This window comes from Phodopus roborovskii, unplaced genomic scaffold (assembly GCF_943737965.1).
Source record: "Phodopus roborovskii unplaced genomic scaffold, PHOROB, whole genome shotgun sequence".
Lineage (NCBI taxonomy): Eukaryota > Metazoa > Chordata > Mammalia > Rodentia > Cricetidae > Phodopus > Phodopus roborovskii.
The window spans coordinates 3,355,182-3,378,205 of NW_026125264.1; the positions used below are offsets into that span (position 1 = coordinate 3,355,182).

General features: G+C 44.9%; 1 protein-coding gene across 3 annotated transcripts; it reads right to left on the reverse strand.

Moving 5' to 3' along the window:
- Positions 1-1,594: 1,594 nt before the first annotated feature.
- On the reverse strand, positions 1,595-21,148 carry Tbc1d20 (TBC1 domain family member 20). Of its 3 annotated transcripts, none has more exons than XM_051193621.1 (8): positions 20,960-21,148; positions 13,580-13,765; positions 11,056-11,136; positions 8,221-8,407; positions 7,964-8,065; positions 4,987-5,128; positions 4,081-4,268; positions 1,595-3,847 (listed from the first exon to the last, which is right to left on the reverse strand). In XM_051193621.1, exons 1-8 carry the CDS (start codon positions 21,024-21,026, stop codon positions 3,592-3,594), a joined length of 1,209 nt encoding a protein of 402 aa, XP_051049578.1. In that variant the 5' UTR covers positions 21,027-21,148; the 3' UTR covers positions 1,595-3,591. The 3 variants fall into 3 exon arrangements, with proteins under 3 accessions (XP_051049578.1, XP_051049570.1, XP_051049562.1); XM_051193613.1 differs by lacking the exon at positions 20,960-21,148 and adding an exon at positions 20,487-20,652 and having other exon boundaries at positions 4,081-4,193; XM_051193605.1 differs by lacking the exon at positions 20,960-21,148 and adding an exon at positions 20,487-20,652.
- Between the last annotated feature and the right edge of the window lie 1,876 nt (positions 21,149-23,024).

Genomic DNA, 23,024 nt, shown 5'->3' on the forward strand with positions numbered 1-23,024 from the left:
TCATTAACCAGTTACCTAAGTCCCAATTATCCTTTGTGTTCAGTTCTTAAGTCTGAGGCTGACTTAGGTCATCTGCTCCTCAGACTGCTCTTTAGTCCTCTGCTGTAAGATACCAGAGGTTGGACCCTATCCCTGTTAACCCTTTGAGGCTTGCAGTTGGCCTTATCAGAGGACATCCCAGGCTGGTGGCCTAATGTGATAGAGACAGAATCAACAAAGGTTGCCTACACCCAGCACTGACTCCACACTCTTGGCTGCTCCTCTGCAGGCAAAGGTAGAAAAGGAGGGACCCAGCTACTGTGTACTTTAATGCTCAGAGTGGGATTGTTTAGAGGATAGACCAGTGGTTCTCAACCTGCCTAATGTTTCGACCCTTTAGTACAGTTCCTGTGTTGTGGTGACCCTCAAACAAAGTTATTTTCATTGCTTCTTCGGAACTGTAATTTTACTAGTTATGAATCATAATGTAAATATTTTGGAGATAAGGTTTGCTGAAGGGGTCACAATTCAGATTCTGAACAGCTAGGCAAGAAGCTGAGTGAGGCAACTCTCAAATGTTCCTCAGATAGAAACTGGAGTCTCTTCTACAACAGGCTGTTAGGTTTTGTGTCCAAGCACTGCCCTTCTGAGTTGAAGGCCTGCAAAGCAAAAAAGGGTCAGAGCATATCCTGCACCTCTCACCTAGTTGTGATGGTGCCCACAGCAACTACAGTATGAAGGCCACACTTTCTGCATGAATGATACTTAACATGCTCTTCCAAGAGTACCCAAGTTCAGTTTCCAGCACCTGTATCAGGTGGCTTACAATCACTGTAACTCCAGCTGTTAACACTGACCTCTGAGGACACCTGCAATCACATGTACACATAATTGAAAACATCTTTTAAAAAAAAAAATCAAAATACTTTTGCCCACAGAGGAATTAAAGTTAGAATGGAACCCTGGAGTCTCAGCCTTGATTTTGGGTCAGTCCCTTGCTTGCCTCTGCTTGGGCCATGTTACATGAATGTCTGTCCACCTAACCTAGCTCATCTTGAGGGGCCCTTGTCATAAACATGTCCTAAACAAAGCCTTGAAGACATCTCTTCAAGATGAGAGCACTGTCCACGAATAGGAGGCTGTACCTTACAAAAGACCGAGGAGGTGGCACTGACCCTTTCATAGTGGGAAGGCCCAGACTGCCCTGGACTTGAGTTAGTACCAAGTCATACCCTCAACAGAACTGCTGCACTATTTGACTTCTTTTCCAAATTCTTACTCATGTCAATACCAGAGAGATGACTTGAGGTCACTGGACCTTTGTCTCTGCTGATTAAACTGCTTCTCTTGTCTAAGTTGGGTATCAATATAGGGAAGTGGCTTTCCTAGCCTTTGCTGGCCGCTAGAACTAGGACTTTTGCCCTTAACTGATTATACCTGTATGTGAAACAAAACTGGAAAGGCTATGTGCTGACAGCCAAGGTTGGCTAGTCTAGTCTACAGACCTCAGGCCCAGGCCCAGGCCCAGGCCCCCCCATGGGCCCAAGGTAGAAGTTGGTAGGTACCTGAGACCAGGTCCATTTCCAGGCAGCAGTAGAGGTACAACGACAAGTGATTAGGAACTACATATGGGTATTTATTTCATACAGGGCTCTGTACAAAACATCTACACATATCTTTACAGAATAAGTAAATACCTGAAGGTAAATTGACAATGCTTCTCAGTAGCGGGGAGTCCTGGTATGGGCACACACCACTCTCTTCAGCTAAGCACAAGCCAGTGCCACCTGCTTGTTTGGATGCAGAAATGTGGCTTGGACCCTGGGCCCATGCCCCTCCCTTAGCCAGCACACTTCCTACAGCTCTTCAAGTATGCTTGCTAGAGGCACAGATGACAAGCTCCTGTGGTAGATTACAGTATTTGTCACCTTATTATCACTCTGGATCCTGGAGAATCCTCCTTTGTCCTGAACTAATCCCTGTGAATCATTCACTCCAGGCAGGGCTCCTGTATGGAGAATGACTTAACCACCCCAGCTTGATTTGGTTAAAGTGCTTTGTGTAACTCAGCCTGGACATCTTCTATGTGCTCTGGCTTGTGGCTGCCCAGCACGCAGAGCGTCCCACTGCATGCAGTGAGCACAGGGACACTTTGGGTCTGGACATGGAAGGACTGGAGAAGAGTGCCCAGGAGAGATCAGGAAATGGAACCAGGTAGATGCTTCCCACCACACACTCTTTAAAGCAGCAAAAGGCACTTCTGTTTTCAAGCCAGAGTTTCTACAAAACAAACCTGGCTTTGCTTTTAACAAAGCCATCCTAGGAAGACCGAGTGATCCCATGGATCCCATGTACCCTCCTGGAGGAGCCCAGGGGTAAGTGGGGCTGGTGGTGTGGGATTCCTGCCAAAAACCTGTCTTACATGCTGGCAAGTTTCCATGGACATTCCCAGCCTGAGACCAGCAGCTGAGGAGATCAATACACAGACAGGCCAAGGGGGTGATTAGTGGAAAACAAGGAAAGGAGACAAGAAGTGATGCTGTGGGGTATGGGGCTGTTCACAAAGCAACTTTGGCTAAACTGAGCAGGGAATATATCTCAGGTGCAATCCTGTCATCCCGGATAATCAGGAGCTGAGGCAGGAGGATCAAAAGTTCAAGGCCAGCCTGGGTAATTTAGGTAGACCCTGTCTCAAAAATAAAAACTACTAAAAAGTTTGGTACTACTCAGTGGTAGAACACTTGCCTCACATGTACATGGCCCTGAGTTCTATTCCCCTCCAAAAAAGGAAACAAATGTTAGGCCAGTACGAGCTCATCATCATCTCCCATGAAGGAACTATGAGAGAGAGGCTGGAGATGGCTCAACAGTTGAGAGCACTTCCTGCTTGAGCTTTAGTAGAGGACTAGCACTCAGATACCAGCACCCACACAAGGCTCCAGGAAATCTCAAGTCCACTTCTGGCCTCTGTGGACACCTGTACACATACATAAGTAATAATTTTTCTTAAGTGAGAATACTCGCTATGTTTGGTGTAGTATACAATCATAAAAATAGTATTACAAATGTCTTTATAGGTAATGTCACGTGGCTTGTAGAGAAAGAAAAGGGAAACAAAGGCAACACCGTCCAGGGGTTTAACATTCCTCTGCAAGTGATCTCTAGGCTGGGATCATAAAATTTAACTAGAACCCAGCTCATGCCTGTCTCTGACCAGCTGGCTTCCAGGCTAGAGTCCCCTCCCCTAGCTTTCACCCCAAGGCTGGACTTTGTTGGCAGCTCCTGCCTGCTTTGTTCAGGATACAGACGACATGCGGTGCTGTAAGGAGGGCATCTTTGGGCCCAACTTTCTTCTAGGCAGTGAATTGAGTAGCCGGGTGCTCCAGAACCACTTCCAACAGTGGAGAAGCAGAGAGCACTCGGGTCCACTAAGCCCAGTGTCAGGCAGTGTTGCCATTAGCCACAAAGCCAAAAAAGACAAGCTGCCAAGGGTGGCAGAACAGAGCACCCCTGACAGGATCCCTTTAATTACAGCAATTCCACCCTCTAGTGCCTTCTGGAAATTGGGAGAGCTTGGTGCACTGGGTTAGGAAGTGGCTCCTTGGGCTGAGTTTAGGGGAACAGCTGCAGCTGGAACTTAGGGGCCCACTCCAGGGCACTCTTCACCACTGCGAGTGCCGCTGCTCCAAGTGCCACTGTTAGCCCCATCACTGCCAGTTTCACAAAGCGGTTGGTCCTTGGTTTGGTCAGGACATCTTTTGTTCGAGTCTCAGGCCGCAGAAGTCCCCGAAACCGCTGCCGCAGCACCATGTCTGGCCTCTGCTGGGCCGATGCCAGCTCAAAGTCTTTGAAAGTAGAAGCTGCCGTTCTGTGGATGGGAGCAGAAGGTGGCACAGAGAGGCAGAAGACACTGAGAGGGCTGCTGCCCAGCAGGCTACTGCTCAGCAGGCTCTGCCGGTGGAAGACTTATCTCCCTGTAGTACAGAATCTGCTACAGTGTCGACCTCTGCAAACACCTGGATCCCACACCCTCCAGACATGCCAGCCCTCCCTCTGCTGGTTCCCATTGCCCCAGCTGCAGCAGTGCATTGCCCACCTCACCTTTCAGCCTCTTGCTGTGCAGCTGCCTCCCTTGCAAGTTCAGAAGGGGGAAACTGAACAAAGAGGTCTCCGGCTCTGCTGATGAGTGTCTCATAGGGCAGGTCCTGAGGGATCTGGGACAATAGGTGGTGGACAGAGGCCATGTCACAGTCACAGTCCAGGACTTCCTGCTCCCGGTACAGCACAATCTGGCAAAGGCAGGCTTTGAATCAGACACCAGAAGCACAGGACCTGGCCACTTGCCTTTCTTTATACACAGACATAAGTCTTAGTAACAGACAGCGCTCAGCCCAAAGGTTCGACAGATGCTATATCCCACTTCACCTATATTGTAAAAGACTGGCCAACTGTAGCAAGTGCTCTTCTAGAACACTCAAGTTTCACCCTAAGTCTTGAGACAAACTGACATTCTTTCAGGAAGAAAAGGGCTACGGGAGACTCTGAGGAGCCTCAGAACAGGCTGACAGCCATCTTGCTTCCTTTAGGCGTCCTGACAAGAGTGCTCACATTCACAGCTGCTGACAGGCACTCTCCACTCCACTCAGCCCTCTTGGGAACAAGCCCAACACTTCCACAAGCCACTCCTCTTTCAAACCTAATACCATGCCTCTCCCTTTCTGAAGCCTGGTACCGGCAGGCAGACTTAACTGTCACTTGTGCCCATTATGATCCATTAGCTAAAAAGTTCCAAGAGGTGTCAGCAAGGTCACTGACAGTCGCATGGCACTCTGGTACTCTGAAGGGTCAGAAGTCATAAAGTGAGAACAGTTGCTTAACCAATATTTCCTAACACTTCTCCATTTGGGGAGTGGGCCACCAGCTGGGAGCTACTGTCCCTTTCAAGAATACTGATCAAACTGGATGGGTAACATTGAACCTAGTCACGGCTTCCCAGTGTGTACCTACCACAGCTGCAAAGTAAATGGGCATGAGCGGGTGGCAGGCCAGGAAGAAGTCGTATAACCGCACAACGTGCCTGAAGTCGGACAGGACATGCCCAAACCAGGTGATAAGCCAGCTGAGGGCAAAGATGGTCCCCACCTCAGCACTAGGAGCAAAGGAAATCCAGATGTTAAGTGCCCTGCCAGCTCATCCCCTTCCCTTTCTCTAAGCTGTCTTTGTTCTCAAGAGTTGATGAGGAAGACATATATGGAAAATATACTTCTTGAAAAATTATGCCACCTAGGAACTCAGCATCATTTTCTTTCTTCGTCCTTCCTATCTATCCATCCATCTATCTCCTTTTTCTTTCTCTTTCTGTCTTTTTCCTCTCTCTCTCCCCTCTTTCTTTTTCACTCTCTCCCTGTCTTTCTTTCTCAGTGAGACAAGGTTTCTCTGTGGAGCCCTGTAGGCCAGGCAAGGGCTCAAACTCAAGAGATAACCCTGTGTGTCACACCCCACTCCATGCTGGGATTAAAGGTGTTAGTCACATTAGCATCTTCTTAAAAAGACACAACATCTCAGGGCTAGAGGGATGTACTAGTGGTTAAGAACACTGGCTGCTCTTCCAGAGGATCTGGTTCAATTCCCAGCACCCATATGACAGCTCACAATTGTCTGTAACTTCAGTTCCAAGGATCTGACACCCTCACAGACATGAATGTAGACAAAACACCAATGCATATAACATTAAATAAAACCTTGAAAAAAACCCCACAAAATCTTAATTGTACAACATGGTGATACACACCTTTAATTCTAGCACTGAGGGTAGGGAGGAAGAGGCAGGTGGATCTCTCTGACTTTGATGTCAGCCTGGTCTACAGAGCTAGGACCAGGACAGCCAGGGATATGCAGAGAAACCCTGTCCCCCCAAAACAAAAGCAACAACAACAACAAAAAAAGTACGATGATGGCTGGGGAAGGAGCTCACTGGCAGAGTGCTTGCCTAGCATGCAAAGGTTCTGGGTTCAGTCCTCAGGACCAGGAAAACAGACAGCACGTGACAGCAAAACTGATGTGTTCCAGCTGCCTCACCTCCCTGGGTGTTCTTCTAATGTGCACGAAACCTCCACCTCAGAACAAGGGCAGCCACTCTCAGAGAACTACACTGTGGTTTCCTGATGACACAGGCATATATTCTCAGGCCTAAAAAACCCAACTGTCAGTCAGACATGGTGGCAGACAGGAGGCAGAGGCAGGCAGGAGGATCTCTCCTGTGAGTTCAAGGCCAGCCTGATCTACATAGTGAGTTCTAGGACAGCCTAGCTAAACAGTGAGACCATATTTCAACAAGAAGAAGAAGGAGGGGGAGGGGAAGAGGAGGAGGAAAAGGAGAAGATGACCCCCAGAGCACATAGAGATGGCACAGCAGATAGAAGTACTTGCTGCCTGTCACAGAGGATCTAGGCTCAGTTGCCAACAGACACATTAAGCAATTCACACCTATCCATTCAGAGCCATCTGTGAGCACAGTTCCAGCAATTCAGGGCTCTCTTTCTGGTCTCCTTGAGTACCAGGCACGGAGGCAATGAACTTACATGTGTACAGGCAAAGCACACATACACATTAAAGTAAATCTTAAAGAAAGATTTATTAGCTGGGTGGTGGTGGCACATACCTTTAATCCCAGCACTCGGGAAACAGAACTCACTGTGAGTTCAAGGCTAGCCTAGTCTACAAAGCAATTTCCAGGATAGCCAGGGCTGTTATACAGAGAAACCCTATCTCAAAAAACAAAAACACAACAAACAAGAAAACAGTTGTGAGCTACCTGATATGGTGCTGTGAACGGAACCCGGGTCCTATAAAAGAGCAGTAAGCACTGTGAGCCATTTCTCCAGGCCCTTCTGTTTGTTTTATGTTTGTTTGTTTGTTTTGTTTTTTTGAGACAGCATTATCACTATGTAGCCTTGACCTACTTGGAAATCACTATGCAGATCAGATTGGCCTTGAACTTAAAGAGATTTGCCTGCCTCTGTTATTTATGTGCACCATCACCTGACTTCCTTTTAAAATATAGGTTATTGTGTTTCTCATTACATAGCCAAGAAAGGCTGGCCTAGAATTCTTTGTAATATTTTGTAAAGATTTATTTTTACCACTGGGTTATGGTAGCACATGCCTTGAATCCCAGCAGTTAGGAAGCAGAGGATCATTATATGTGTTCTAGGCCAGCCTGGTCTACATAATGAGTTCCAGGCTGGCCAAGACTCCATAGTAAGACACTGTTTCAAGAAATAATAAAGCCTGGTGGTAGTGGCTCATGCCTTTAATCCCAGCACACAGAGGCAGAGGCAGGAGGATCTCTATGAGTTTGAGGCCTGCCTGGTCTACAAAGCTGGTTCTTGGACAGCCAAGGCTACACAAAGAAATAAATACTTCAGTAAAAATAAAATTTTACTTTCATGTGTTTGTATGTGTCTATGTGTTACTATGTACATGTGTGTGTAGTTGCCTATGGAAGCCAGTGTTGGGATTCCCTGGAGCTGGAGTTACAGGCAGTTATGAGCCACCTAAGGTGGGTGTTGGGAATTGAACTCTGGTTCTCTTCAAGAGCAACATGGGTTCTTAACCACTGAACCATCTCTTTAGCCCCAGCCCTGATTCTTTTATCCTTCTGTCTTTGCCTTCCTAGTGCCGCACTACAGTCATGTGGCTTCACAGGTAGCTTTTGCCTTTCTCGTCTAAGAATTGTGACATACCCACCAGATGCAAGCTCCTTAGTCCATGACCCAAAACGCAGTATCCAGTAAGTTCTCCAAGACTGTGGACAGACCTGAATTATTCAGACCTCTAATGGACAGAAAGAAGCTTGAAGAATTTAACACTAACCATTAATATGATGATGTAAATAAGTTAGATTTGTGAAGGAACAAAAAACCAAAAGAGCATGGTGCTGGGCTGCCATGTGTGTTTAGTATATACACAAATATAGACTCACCTCTGCATGAAGTCATGGAGCTCTGGGTTCACTTGGTCAATAATGGGCATCAGATAATTTAGGATGTGCTTGGTATTGTCCATTGTGGGATCCATGAAATCCCTATGGGAAGATAATCCAGTCAATGTACTTGGTTAGGTCCAATATTCAGGTTAGGATAGTGAATATAGTGGGCTCAAACTATTTAGACAGCTGACTATCCTGAGGAGCCTGGGGGAGTGACACCCATCTTGGCATGAAACCAGATGCATAGGTACCTGAGGTGATGGGTAGACAATTTTTCTACCAAGGATGTTGCCAGCCTTTCACCCACCACCAGCAGAAAAGTGACCACAATGTCATGGTAGCCCTGGTAGTAGTGAAGCTGAGGGTTTCGATCCAAGATGAGGAGGATAATGTCGATTAGTTCTTCTTGAAGCCCTTCTCTCTGCTCATCTGGCATGCCTGGGGAGAGGAGATGCATCTGAATTGGCAAGGGGCCTAGGGACAGGAGTTTAGGGCAGCAATGATTTTCAGAGAAAAGTGTCCAGTAACAGACAATGAATTACAAACAAGTTGGCAATCCCTTGAAAAATCTACATACTGCTGATGGCGCCTGACACAGGAAAAGCCACACAGTAAGGAGCCTGGCAAAATCAAGAACTAAAACCATACAGTCAGCATGGCCAACCATGGGGAAAGAGTGCACATGCCTCTAAGATGCCATACTGCCATGAGTTCTGCATTTCAGTACATCTCCTGTCACCAGTATCACAGACATGACCTTGAAACTTATGAGGAAACACCCCACAAAGCAAAATAAGCAGAAAGTGACAGAGTAACTGGCCTGCCATGCACACAAAAGAACTGTTAACTTTAAAGGAGGCTCCAAAGAGGACTCGAGTAGCAAATCCATGAATCTGTTCTTCCTTTTGTGATAAAAATAAATGGTGAAAGATGAACTATTCTGTGGATTAGATATTTTGGACAAAAGGGAACTATTATGGCCGCTTACCCCTAAATGGTTCAGAAGCAAAATTATGTGTGTATGTATCAAAAGAAAGAAACAGACAATGTGGCAAATTGTGACTATAAGATCATCAGGAAAGGATCTTGAGACTTCTTTGCCCTACTTCTTGGAATGAAATTATGTAAGGAATTATATGAACATTAAAACTGTTGTACTCTCTAAACCAAAGCCAATGTTCTAAGAAGATCTCAATTTCCAGCTGCAACTGGAAGCAGAGGCACCAGATCAAGGCACCTCTAGAGTATAGAGCCAGTAAGCCATGACTGTGTGGTTCTTTGGTGCATTTATTTTGGTAAAGAATTATGAAACTGTTCTTCCTACAGTCAGAGCTCTAAGGATCAGTCTACGTACTAAAATCAGGACAACCAAGGTCAAGAAGGCTGACACCCCAGGATCTGAAAATGACCTTGAACCTCAAGGCTTTGTTATAAGGGAGTTAAAAACCACAGCACCAAAGAAACCAAAGCTGCTGTTGCTTGGAAGGCTGTCACAATCTGTTCCAATTCCTCTACTTAAAAAAAAAAAAATTCAACCCAGAAAACTCCAACTTTTGTTACTGTATAAACTGAAGAAAATGGTCACTGAGAAGCAGGTAATTTTGCTGCTCAGCAGAGTCCAGCCTTAGCCAGTTTGAAAAAGCCACATGAAAAATAAACAAATGCACCCAGGAGCTGCACAGTGACTGACATGCACATGTGGCCCTGTGGAAAACTGACAGGAGAGGGTGGGTGGCCTGCCACAAAGGTTTCCACAAGGATGGTGCATAGGAGATCAGTATAAACTGGAAGGCTGAACTGCCTGGTGTCTGTGAGAGCCCACAGGCAATGATAATGAATTTTCAGTTCTAAGAATGAGTTGTAAATGAAAATAACTGAAGTCATCACTTGGGGGAGGTAGAGGATATCAAGCCTTGATCTCATGAAACATTTTAGAACAATGTCACCAAGCACAGCTTTCTTATACTCTTAGCTTAGCTTTCAGTTACAAGCAGGATTTGTGAGCAAAAACAAGGTAAGGGCCCACATTAAACTGAACAATAAAGGTTCAAGGTAGGAACATATTAATTCCATCGTCTCAAAAGAGGTACACTGTAAAGATAAATGAAGACAAAGAAAACCAAGAACTAAGTGAAACCATGAAAGCAGTGAGAGCAAGAACCATCGCCTGATTAAATTTCTCGTTTATGATTGGTCAAGCTAGTCCAGAAGACATGAATGGAAAGGGTTTAAAATAACAAGGAGTATCCAGTGTGCAAGAAGATTGCCACAGACTGGTGACATAAAAACAATGAGTAAAGGATGCAGAGGAAAATATGGAGGCACCTGCCCTATAGTGCCTCAACTGGACCAGCAGGGTAGGAAAAGAGGACTGGGACACAGGATATGTTTTATCATAAACATGCTGACTGGCTACCAGCCTGTGGGAGCCTCATGAACCTCCCAGGAAGAAAAGATCCAAATAGGACAGAAGTCCTGTAACACATGTGTCCCAACCAGAGCTTGCTTCAGCTAAGTGTGGCAAGCAAGTTAGAGGCCATCTCTCTTCAAAAGTCAAGGTAAAGTTACATGGGAAGAAAGCTAGATTATGCAAATGAGGTTTGCTACCTAGTTCGCTCTGTTATGAAATACAAAGTATAGTCATTTTCTTGTCTTGGAAAGCAAGAGGCAATTTCAGGAATATACTCTATGAACATGCAAGGAAAGGCTCCCTTCATCACAAGGGACCCAGGAACCATACATGAGGTAACACTCACCAAATGAAGATATTCATAGTTCCCATTAGAGTATAATTCCAAACCAACCCACTCTCTCAAGCCAGACTCCTTGCCCTAGAGTCAATCCCTACAAAGCTCCTCCAGGGCACAAGGACACAAGGATGCAAGAGCTGCTTCTCTTACTCGCCACCTCTGGGCCACAAGGAGTCCACAGTGAGGGCACCCACTCAAGTGCCTGAGAGCAGGGTTCTACATGTGTGTTTCTGGTTGCTGGAAAGGAAACACCCCAACTATGGCAAGCTTCAACACAAGAAGATAAAGAGACAGAAAGCCTCACTCCAGATGTGGCAAGTCAGGCAATTTGCTCACCAGGAGGGAAGCGCCGAAGAGACCGCCTGACATCCAGCAGCACTTGCTGGTAATCCTTGCTCAACTGTCGAAGATCCTTCCCTATCAGAGAAAGAAGAATGTGGTATTATTGCAAAGAGGTCTGGGAAACTAGATAAGGAGTTAATTCTTCTGGGGCTTCCAGTATAGTTCAGTGGTAGAGAGCTAATCTAGCACCACAAAGCAAGCAAACAGTAACAGAAACTGCTTTCTAGAATGACAGAGCAGCCTTTTCCTTGAAAGGACATGACTTAAGATATAACACCCGATCTAAGCAGCAGGTACAGGTAGACTCCCAGCTACTCAGTCAGGTGCAGTGCTGGTTCACACTTTTGTTTAATGTGCATTGGTATTTTGCCTGCATGAGGGTGTAGTATTCCCTGGAACTGGAGCTACAAACAGTTGTGAGCTGACACAGGGTGCTGGCAATTGAACCTGGGTCCTCTGGAAGAGCCCTTAATGCTCTTAACCAATGAGCCATCTCTCCAGCTGGCTCACACTTGTAATCCCCATCTCAGGGGATTGATTGGCTCAGGTTTGAAGCCAACCTAAGCTACCCACAGCAAAACCCCAACCAAAATAATTAAAAAAAAAAAAAAAACAAACAAAAACAAAACAAAACAAAAAAAAAAAACAAAAAAACGGAAAATCAAAAAAAGGATGGGGAATACTAAAAGGGAGGAAGCCAGGGATACAGCTTAATAGTAGAGTACTTGCCTAGCACATGCAAGGCCATGGATTTGATGCCCACTGCCACTAAAAACAAAATAACCAATAAAGACACATTTGACAGACAGGTAATCCCTAGTTTAGTTCTAAATACAGCTGTTTCATGTAAGTCTGATGAGCACAGAGGAGGGAAAAGACTGACTGTCCTGAGCAATGAGGAAGGATGGGGGGGGGGCAAAAAAGTCAAGAGGTCTGGGCTACTGTGTACTGCCACTGTCCACATCTGTTCAGTGAGGCTGTTCCTGTCCATATCTACCTCTCAGGTCACCATGAGGACTGAGGAGCATTAGGAATGTGGCACAGTATGTGCTTAGCATTCAAGCACTGTAACTCTGCATACAGAGCCTTGGGCATCTGGTGATATGGGCATGGAAATGGCTCTAGAGTTAAACTGCACTGAATGCTAACAAAGAACTGCACACTTAACTTTAAAAGTATGTGTGCATTTTTTTTTTTTTAAAGAATTTACTTTTGGCTGGGTGGTAGTGACATATACCTTTAATTGCAACATTCAAATGGCAAAGGCAAGTAGATCTCTGTGAGTTCAAAACCAGCCTGGTCTACAGAGTGAATTCCAAGACAGCCAAGGCTACACAGTGAAACCCTAACCCATAAAACAAACAAACAGGATTTATTTTTATTTTAAGTGCATGGGTGTTTTGCCTATACCTATGTCTGTACATTGCATCTATGTAATGCCCAAGGTCAAAAGAGGCTGTTAGATCCCCTGGAACTGGAGTTAGAGACAGTGGTTAGCTGTGATATGAGTGCTAAGAATCACACCTGAATCACCTGGAAGAACAGCTAGTGCTCTTAACCACTGAGCCATCTCTCCAGCCTTGACCTTGAACTCTTTTATTTATTATTAATTAATTAATTAATTAATTGACAGGATTTCTGTGTGGCCCTGGCTGGCCTTGAACTCACCTGTCTCTGTCTCTTGGTTGCTGAGATTAAAAGTATGATTTTGAACTCTTGATTCTCCTGATGTTACCACCCAATACTAGGATTACAGGCATGTGCCAGCACAAGTAGTTTAATACAACGGTAGGATTGAATTTGTGAATGCTAGGCAAATGCTCTTATTGACTGAGCTAGAGAGATGGTTTACAGATACATTGGTATATTTCCCTCATCCCAAGCCAAATTTTGTGTAAGTGTTGATTTTCCTCACAATCCACACAGAAAGCTAGAATGACAATCCAGGACAAAGTACCTGACCATCCTACTAACGCAAAGCCCATTGCTCCCAGGCAGCCAGTTTTAAACATCTGTAACATCTGTAACAAGTGGCAAACCAGCATCCACTTGGTACCCAATTATCAAACTTCTTAGCTCCAGTATCAAACTCCAGTATGGCATACACCAGAGCACCAAAATTTGCCAAACGATCGAGAGAAGTCCCTGAACACCCAACATACAGAGGTGGCAGGGTAGGCATGGGCTGTAGTACTTGTTCTCAAGTGCTTTCTCAGGACTCCCTTCATTGCATGGCTTACAGATTAGTTAAGTAACAGCTTCTAGCAGAATTAAAGAATTCTGGAACTCCAAAGAATGTTAGCATTTCTGCAGTGCCCCCAGGAACTGGAGTTACAGATGGTTGTGAGCCACTACATTTGTGATGGGAACTGAACTCATCTGTATAAGCAACAAGTGTTCTTAACTGCTGAGGCATCATTCCAGCCACCTAAGATAGGCATTTTTAATAAACTCTCCTAGCCAGACAATATTTCAATCCCTGGTCGAAACTCCCCATCCCAAGCTTTTGCTCCCTTACTTGACACAGGCGGTGGCTCACTGGTGTTGACATTGAGGAGCTTGGGCCACACTTGGCACCTGATCTCATCAGTCAGGAGCCCTCCCTCACTGATTGCCATTCGTCGAAGAGCAGCCACGTCGGTGGGATCACTGTTCAGGGCCTGGTGTATCTCTGCCACCTTCTTCTTCCTTTTGGCATTAAAGTCTGGGGAAACAAACAGATAAACAGTGTGCATACAGAGGATGGAACACACACTTGGTATGTGCCCTTTTTTGCTGCTTTATAGTCCCCACTGCCTAACTTGGTTCGAGGTGAATCTGATCCTCATGCTTGCTCCTTACACGACCCACACATTTGTCACACAGTGTGGGAAACACTACAGCCATACCTCATATAAGTAACAAGGAATTATAGTTTTAGGAAGTATTCAGGAAGTACCAGTGGATCTAGCAGCTGCTGTCAATGTTTTCCTATCCAAACATCACAGAATAGAGGTATCTTTATACAAGTGTTTTTCTTGAGTTGGGGAGTACAGTGGTAGAGGACCTGCCTAGCATACTAGAAGTCCTCGATTCAACTCCTAGCACTGGAAAAAAAAAAATTAACTCTACATTTTAACAAAACCATATGCAAGTCTCCAACCACTGGCTAACAGAACTAGTAAAATGCTAGAATGCAGGGAGACATTTCCAAAAGCCAAATGACAGAGGAATGTGGGTTTCTATTGTGTCTGATGGTTCAAGAAGCTGTGACATTGTATGAAAGTCACCAGTTTCCCAAAAGCTACATCCAGGGCTGGAGAGATGGATGGCTCAGCAGTTAAAGTGTACAATGCATTCCAGAGGGCCCAACTCAGTTCCTAGTACCACACCAGGCAGCTCACATGACTACCTATAACTCCAGTTTTGGGGGAATCCAACATCCTCTTCTGGCCTCTGCAGGTACCAGAAACACATACATGTAGATAAACACTCATACACATAAAATAAAAATTAAAAAAAAAAAAATAAAGTCACACACATCTCTGGCAATCAGAAAGTGGTATGCTATTATTATTTTCTCTCTGTGTTTGTGTTTTGCCTGCATGTCTGTGTGAACACCTCATCAAAACCTGGGGCCAGTGGACTTGGAAATAGAAAGTTTCGGATTCCCTCAACTGTTGTTAAGGATGACTGTGAGCAGCCATCTGTACGCTGGTAACCAAATCCAGGCCCTCTGCATGAGCAGTAAGTGCTCTTAACTCATGTGCAATCTTTCTAGTCCCTGTTTTTTGCTCTTCATGTAGCCAAGAATAACCATGAACTTCTGACCCTCCTCCCCTGCCTCTGCCTCCCAAGTGCTGCAATAGAAGCCTGTGTTGCCAAGCCTGACTTTATGCAGCGCAGGGGATTGAACCTAGGGCTTCCTAGTATCCTACCAACTGATCTGCATCCCAGCCACAAAGCACCTCACATTCATATGTAAGAGTCTGTTATTTACAGCCAGTTTATAATGCTGAAATATTCTTTTAGAAACTAGGCACAATAGAGTATGCCTTTATTCCCAGCAGTTAGGAAGTAGACTCAGGAGTATCCCAAGTTCAAAGCCAGCCCCTTTCTTCTACTTAGCATGTTCAAGGCTAGCCTGGGCTATAAGAGCCTATTTCAAAAAACAAAACAACAAAAATAAGTTTTATCTGGTGGAGAGGAGGGTGGGGTTTAAGACAGAGTTTCTTTGTAAAGCCCTGGCTGTCTTGGAACTCACTTTATAGGACCAGGCTGGCCTTGAATTCACAGAGATCTATCTGCCACCCAAGTGCTGAGATTAAAGGTGTGTTATCACCATGCCAGGCTAAGGATCTCAGTGTATTGCAAGTTGGCTGGGAACTTGCTATGTAGACTAGGCTGGCCACAGAGATCTGCCTACCTCTACCTCAAAAATTAGTTTGTTTAGAAAGCAGGGATGAGTATCTGAGACTGCTATCTGTCTTAGTTCTTCTATTTCAATAGTACAAAGCCTCTTGGTTTTCAAGTGGAACATATACTTTTATGATACAAGAATTTCAACACAAAAGCACCAAATGTCACAAGGCAGTATACCATCTAACTGTCAAGGAACCCTGAATGTAGATAGTAAGGCCAAGAGTACAAAGAGACTACAGTGGTCAGGCCAACCTACACATGCATACACACATCTATAGAACAAATACTAGACACTAGGGTTAATGTAAGGTGGATGCCACCAGAAGGTAGGTTAGACTTAAGTGACAATATCACATGGTATTTTAGATTCTGGACAAGGTATTGAACAGATGACCTCAATAATACCCTATTCCGAGACAACAGTCTACAACTGTGTTCATGACAAAGGTAACATTAACACAAACTTGACTTGTTAAGAGTCCTAGTGACCTACCTGAATGAGCTATGACATATGAACCACACAAACTGAGCTTTGGAGTCACATGCAATTGGAGGTCAGACAGGAAGATAACAGTGATTTCTGGCCTAGGTAAACCTTTTACTAGGCTGTTGTTATTGTGCCTAGTGACATAAGAGGGTGGCCAGTATCTGAGATGTTCCTAGTGTAAGTCTAGCCTCTGAGGATAACTTCTCAGAGTAAATTCACACTGTTCTCTTCACTCGCAAGACTGGCCCAGGCTGGGTGTTATATTAAATGGCTCCTTTACCTTGAAATAAAAATTAAAAAGAAAAAAACCAGGATCTTCTCCCAAGAAAGAACCTCAGCCAAATGGCCAAATGCTTCTGAGTTATGTCAAGCTCTTTCCTGGTTGTGCCTCCCTCTCCGGCTCCCATTCACTAGGAGGCCCATCAGTTAATGTACTGAGGTGAAGGATGAACAATGGCTTCTTTACAGCTCCAGAAAAGCTCACAGCAGGAAGGGACACAATTATTAATTACACAGGGTATTTGAGAACCCTGAGGATGAAGAGGATAGAGTATTTCTAAGGTAATGAGGAAAGGCTTTGCCAGGAATTAATTCTGAAACCCCTGAAAACTGCCACACAAAAGAGTGTGTCAAAGGCAAAGCATTCCTGGCAGAGGAAAGGGTGTGAGCAAAGAAAGACATGTCATGTAAGCAAAACACTGTGGCCAAGAAACCAGCACAAGGAGAGAACAGAAGGAAGTTACCACTGGAATGGGGGAGCCGAAACTCTGGATTCTTTCAGCAGGCAGTCTGGGTTTTCCCTGCAGGACTACAGTTGATCCAAGAGGATCAAGAAGGGTAAGCAATGTTTTTGTTGTTTAAATTTTTTTTTTCCCCCTTGGGGATGAACTCAGGGCTTATGTGTATTTCACAAATATCTCCACCTACCATGGGAGCTACACAAGCTATGTACCCTCAGCAGCACAGACTGAGCAGAGAACTGAATTAGTTTCCAATGGTGAGTACAATATAAGTGCCATGTAAACTTTGGCTCAGTAAGTATCCTTGCACATTCCACACACCACAGAGAATAGGACTCAGGTGGCAGTCCCAAAGTCACTTCCAACTTTCACTGACCTTTCACCAAGAGTATGGAAAACCTTGTTTCTGCCCATTCCCAGTAAGCTATTCAGCAATATGGAGAAAGAACATAGTTTGTAATCTTCTGGATTCCCATGAGGTCTAGACAAAGACACAACCTTGAGTTAACTAATTCTGGACCAAACCACAGCTCCAACACTTAAATCTCCCTGATGTTCTCAGCTTTTTGATGTTTTTGTTTTTTAAGACAGGGTCTCTCTTTGTAGTACTGGATGTTCTGGAACTTGCTCTGTAGACCAGACTGGCTTGGAACTCAGAGTTCTGACTGCCTCTACCTTCTGAGTGCTGGGATTAAAGGTGTGCACACTGAACCTGGTTAAAACTTGATTTTGACTATGTGGAACTCAAAAAGTTCATGTGCAGTAGAATAATTATTGAGCTTACTTAGTTTCTGCTCATCTGGAAAAAAACTGCCCCATAGTAAATAGTGTTACTTTACCCATACTATTGTGTGGCTCACTGCAGAATTTTGAACAGCTTTGTAGATTTTCGTGGTTTCCTTACAACTCTGGGTGCTTCCCTGAAGAGGGTACTCAATGTGGACTTGGAGTGCTGTCTGGCCACTTGGACACTCTCTTCCTTAACTTTACCCTCACAGTAGGTAAGGTTGGCAGGACCAGTGAGCTCAGTAGGAAAGGGTGCTTGCATACAAGCCAGATGATCCAAGTTCTATCCTCAGGTCTCACAAGGTAGCAGGAGAACTGACTCATGGGAGATGCCCTCTGAGCTCCACACATACTCAGGAGTCATGAGCTTAAAGCTTAGTGGCAGATGAGGAAGTCACTCCTACATATGCCACCCATACATACACATACTTCCCTGAGTCTAATGTAGCGTGTTATTGTAATACAGAAAAAGAAAAAACTCAGAGAACTCAAGTGAGCTAGTGGTGCATAAACTCTACAGTGAGGCCAAGGGCCAGCCTACAGAATAGAGCATCAGAGTCACCAATGAACAGCTAATTCACAAACATCCTATTTATCCTACAAGGAGAAAAGTCATAGTTACCCTTTTTTTTTTTTTTTAATCAGAGAAAGATTAAAATGCATGTCTGCTATGTTTTATTTTAAGGTAAATTCAACTAACGATTTATTTATGCTTCAATTAGGAGTGGCACATCATCTACTCCTAAACCGAGAGCTTCCAAATTCCTTTGTGGAAGAGGACTTGGCAATCATCATCATGATGAAATGATTGCCCTACATATTTCACAAAATATTAAAACAGCTATAAATAAACCCTAGATGCCTGAAAAGTAACTGACTCAACAAAAGAAAAAAATGATAATGGCACTACTTTGGCCTGCTCTCCAATGATTTTTTTCATAGCACTGGGGCTGGAGCCTAGGGCCTTGTACGTGGCAGATAAGCATGTGCTAGTACTGAGCTAACCCTCTAGCCCTAACATGCTTATTTTAATAAGCACAACATCTTTTTCTTCTCCCTTCCTGGTATCCTGAAGAATGAACCATGAGCCTCACATATTATTACAGGCAAGTGATTGCCTACTGAGTAATAGCCCTAGCCTCTATTCCATTTTATTTTTGAGTCAGGGTCTCACTCTGTAGCTTAGATGACCTAGAACTCTCTAGGTAGATTATTAGGCTGGCCTCAAACTCATAGAGACCTACCTATCTCTGCCTCCTGAGTGCTGGGTGCTGGAATTAAAGGTGCCGACTACTATGCCTAGGCAGTGCTAACATTTTGTAGGAATATTATTCTGGTTTGGGTTTTGTGGTTTGGGAAAATATTAGTATTTTAAAATCTATTCTATAACTTCTGCTTAAAGCCTAAAGCTTTTTTTTTTTTTTTTTTTTTTTTTTTTTTTTTTGAGGACAGCAGTCTGGTCTATATAGGGAGCTCCAGGCCAGTCAAGGCTACATATTGAGACCCTGTTTCCCAAATCTAACCAAACAAAAATGTTAGCATTGTGAAAATGCTAGCAAAAATAACAGCACTAACAGGTGTAGCAGTTCATGCCTGTACCAAACACCACGGAGGTGGAGAAAATACAAAGTTATCCTCTGCAACAAAGTGAATTCAAGGCCAGCATGAGAGCCATGAGACCTGAACTCAAAAGAAACATTATAAATAAAGAGCCAGGCAGTCTGGGAGGTGGTGTCAAATGCCTTTAGTCCCAACAGAGGCAGGCTGGTCTGAGTGGGAGTTCCAGGACAGCCAGAACTAAAGTGAGACCCTGTCTTGAAAAACCTACCCCGTAACAAAATAAAAAAGGAAAAGGAAAAATACATTTGAGGATCATGTGTGTATAAGACATAGACAGTTGCCTATAAAAATCTTATATTCATGATAAAAGTCCTGTTAAAGGAAAATAAACCAAGTGTCCTTTTTCTTTGCTAGTACTAATTCATCTTTATAAAATGTAATCAACTAGAAGGAATTCATTAAGTACTAACTTAGGGATAGATCAAAGCAGGAAGATGTTAAATTCAAGGATAAAGTATCAAGATCCTGTCTGAAAGTAACAGTAAAGGGGCCCTGGCAATGTAGCTTGGGGTCCTTGGTCCAGCTTCCAGCACTTCCTGCCCTCTTCAAAGAAAGAATACTTTACTGAATGGAGAAAAACAGAGCACACCAATCTGGCCACCAGCTCTAAAAGGAGAGCTTTTGGCATTAGTGTTAGTATTCAGGCATCTGTTCTGGCCTGTCCTTGGGGTTCTGACAGGATACGCTCTCAGCTGCAGCCACTAAGAGCACCACCTGTGCACATTCACTCTGTTCCCCTTTAAAAGGGCCCTGCCCACCTCCCATCCTTCTCTCTCTCCACTACCCCCGTCGTCTGTCCTCTGTGTCTGTGTCTGTCTCTGTCTCCCTCTGGCCCTCTTTCCTCTCTCCTGCTGCTCTTGTCCCCAGAGGCCAGTCTCCCCTTTCCCCGTTATGATCCCCTTTCCTAATAAAAACCCCTCTGCTTGAACCCTGTCGAATGTTGTCTTTCTTAAATTATAATAATTAGTAATTTGGTCACCAATATATTTAAAACCAATCTAAACTAAGAAAGAGCCCCTGAATTCCCTTTCCATCCAGACAAGCTGAACAGCCCAAAGTTTTGCAACCAAGACATTGCTGCAATGCAACAGGTCACACGATCCATGTCACAGGGACACTTACTATTATGCCATAAAGACAGATGTCACACAGACACAAGCAAGGGGTGTTACAAATACCGAAGAGCCTAGGAAAGTAGCTCACAGGCTGATCCTAACTTGCAGCCAGTTATCAGATGAGAAAAAGAGAATTAACGGAAAATGAGCCCGGAGAACCAAGACGCGGACTCTAGGAGCATCATCCAAACATGTGGGTGGTATAACAGGGTCAGTTCTAACATGCAAACCACCTGTCGGGGCGCGAAGTGGAACAGAGCCTTTGGATTAGCTCACCTGGTACGGGAATCCTCACCAACAAGTAGCCACCATATGGGAAATGTATTCCAGAACACCGGCACAACAAAACCAAGATTTCACAGAAATGGTTTAGACGGGAAAGGGTACAGAAAACATCACTGCTTTGTGCACAACACAAAACTAACATAAGTGGCCCAAGGAAGGACCAGAAAGTAGCTGAGCAGGGAGTGAGTGTGGGGTGGAGAGCTCACCGACTGGAGTTTCTGGAATTGGACAGTGGCGACTTTGCGTGAGTTTTTGTGGGTGAGCATGCAGAAGAGAATTTTAGGGTCACAAGGGCAGAGTGAGGGCCGGAGTTCCAGCAGCCGCCTAGCACAGCGGCCGGCTCTGCGGACGTGGCGGGCGGCGGCCAGGGCGAGGCCCGGTTCCTCCTCATCCGTCGCCGCCCCCCTCAGGCCCCGGCCGCTGCGCGGCCCTCGCTCGTCGCCCTAGCCCGCTGCCCTCCGTACCTGCCTTTCCCGAGCCGCGGTTCCAGCGGCCCGCGGAGCCGTCGCCCTGTGAGGGCTGGAAGGCCATCCCCGGGGGCCCGGGCCCCAGCCCGAGCCCCGGCTGGCGGCGGAGCCTGAGGCGCGGCTCCCACCGCGGATGTAACCCCAGTGCGGCCGGGGCAGGCTGGTCTCTGTCGGCCTGCGACGCGCAGGCGCGCAGATAGCCACGCCCCCACGTGACCCGCGTCTGTGTGAGGGCGGGGCAGCGGCGCGCGCATGCGGCTTGACAATGGAAACAGGCGCGGAAGGTGAGCTCTGAGAACTTTGTTGTGCATGTGTGCGTGCGTGTTGGACCGAATTTTGTCACTGCTTCTGTGTTCATTATTTGTGAAATAGTTGTGAAAATAAGTTACTGAACTCGCGAGGCTGGACACTGCCAAGCTCTGAGGTTATGCGCAGACTTTGACTTACCAAGGGATTTACCCCCTGTCAAAACCCGGCTTCCCTAGTTTAGCAGGGTCACAGTATGCAGCTCCGCCAGCTGTTCCTGCACAACGCTGGGGTGGCCCTACCCCAGCCACCGTTCACGCAGATGGCTATGGAGCACTGCGCCCTCTGAGTTGTGCGAAGCAGTGATCCTTTGGTCGAAATACGGGACAAATCAGACCTTTGAGCTCCTTCTCACCTACGGTGTTTCTAACTGGACACACACTCAGACCCAAGCTCAGTGACACCCGAGAGTCCTCCCTCAGATAGGTCATCCCCGTAGACTGCCTCATCTCTCAGATCTGTAGTGAGAACGCCCTCATTAGTTGTTTGATGAGCTTCTCCAGCCTCACTGCTACTATCTGCCTCCTCACCTCTCCCCAGTTAGGGTCATCCCCAAACATTGCCTCACCTCCTAGATATCCAGTGAAGATGCTCACATTCAGTTGTTTGATGAGCATCTCTAGTCTCACTGTAACTATTTTTTTTTTTTTTAATAAGTATTGGCCCCTCCTGGTTCTATATTCTTCTCTCTAGCCCTGATTCCATGGTTCACACCTTTATTCTGCAAGACTTTTCTTTCTTCCTTTTCCTTCTCCTCCGTGGATGAACATTCCTGAGGTTGTCCTCTGTTTTCATGCAAACACACAAACACAGGTGTCTCCTGGGGGATTTTCATGAGCAAGAGTGATTACTCTGAATTTATTTTGATTTTTAAAATTAATATTTAATAAATGTAGAAATGCCCTAATTTTAATTCTTCCTTAATTTCAACTGACTGAATTGTAAAAAAAAAAAAAAAAAAAAAAAAAAAAATTAAATGTCATTCCTCATCTCACAGGTTACAATAATCATTTCCTTGATCCCGTTAATAAATTCAATTAAAATTACGTGAACATTTAAAACATCATTTGTAAATTTAACAATTCCTTTTTCTAGGCTGTGGTCTAGCATGTGAGACCAGACTGAGTTTAACATAGTGTTCTGCAGATGAAAACACTTCTGTTAAGTGTCCTGAATTTCTAACAAAGCCTTTCAAACACACTTTTGTTGTTGTTTTGTTACTTTGTTGCTTGCTTGTTTTGTGTGGTTTTTAAAATTATATTTTTATATACAGGGTCTCCTGTGACCAAGACTAATTTCAGTTTGCTATGTTGCTAAGGATGACCTTGACCTTTTGACTTTCTTGCATCCACTTCTGGAGTGCTCTATCAACTCTTTGGTGCTGAGTTGTATGAGTTAGTGAAGCACTTTATTAACTCTATCCCCACCTGTAATTACTGTAAATATAAAAAGCACTTATACTGAGTCATGAAGCTTTCCCCTAAACAACGGACTTTCTTTGTTTCATACCTTAAACCACACCTCTATCTTTTCAGCAAGAAAAAGAAAGTGAAGTGGAACACATTTGTTTTGACAGTTGCTTTGGGGGCTGGTGAGACAACTAGACAGCTAAGAGCACATACCACTCTTGCAGAGAACCCAAGTTTGGTTCTCAGCACCCACATGGAACCATTCCTAACTCAGAACTCCAGCTCCAGGACTCCAATTCCCTCTCGTGGTCTCCAAAAATACATGCACATATCCATGTTGTCTGATA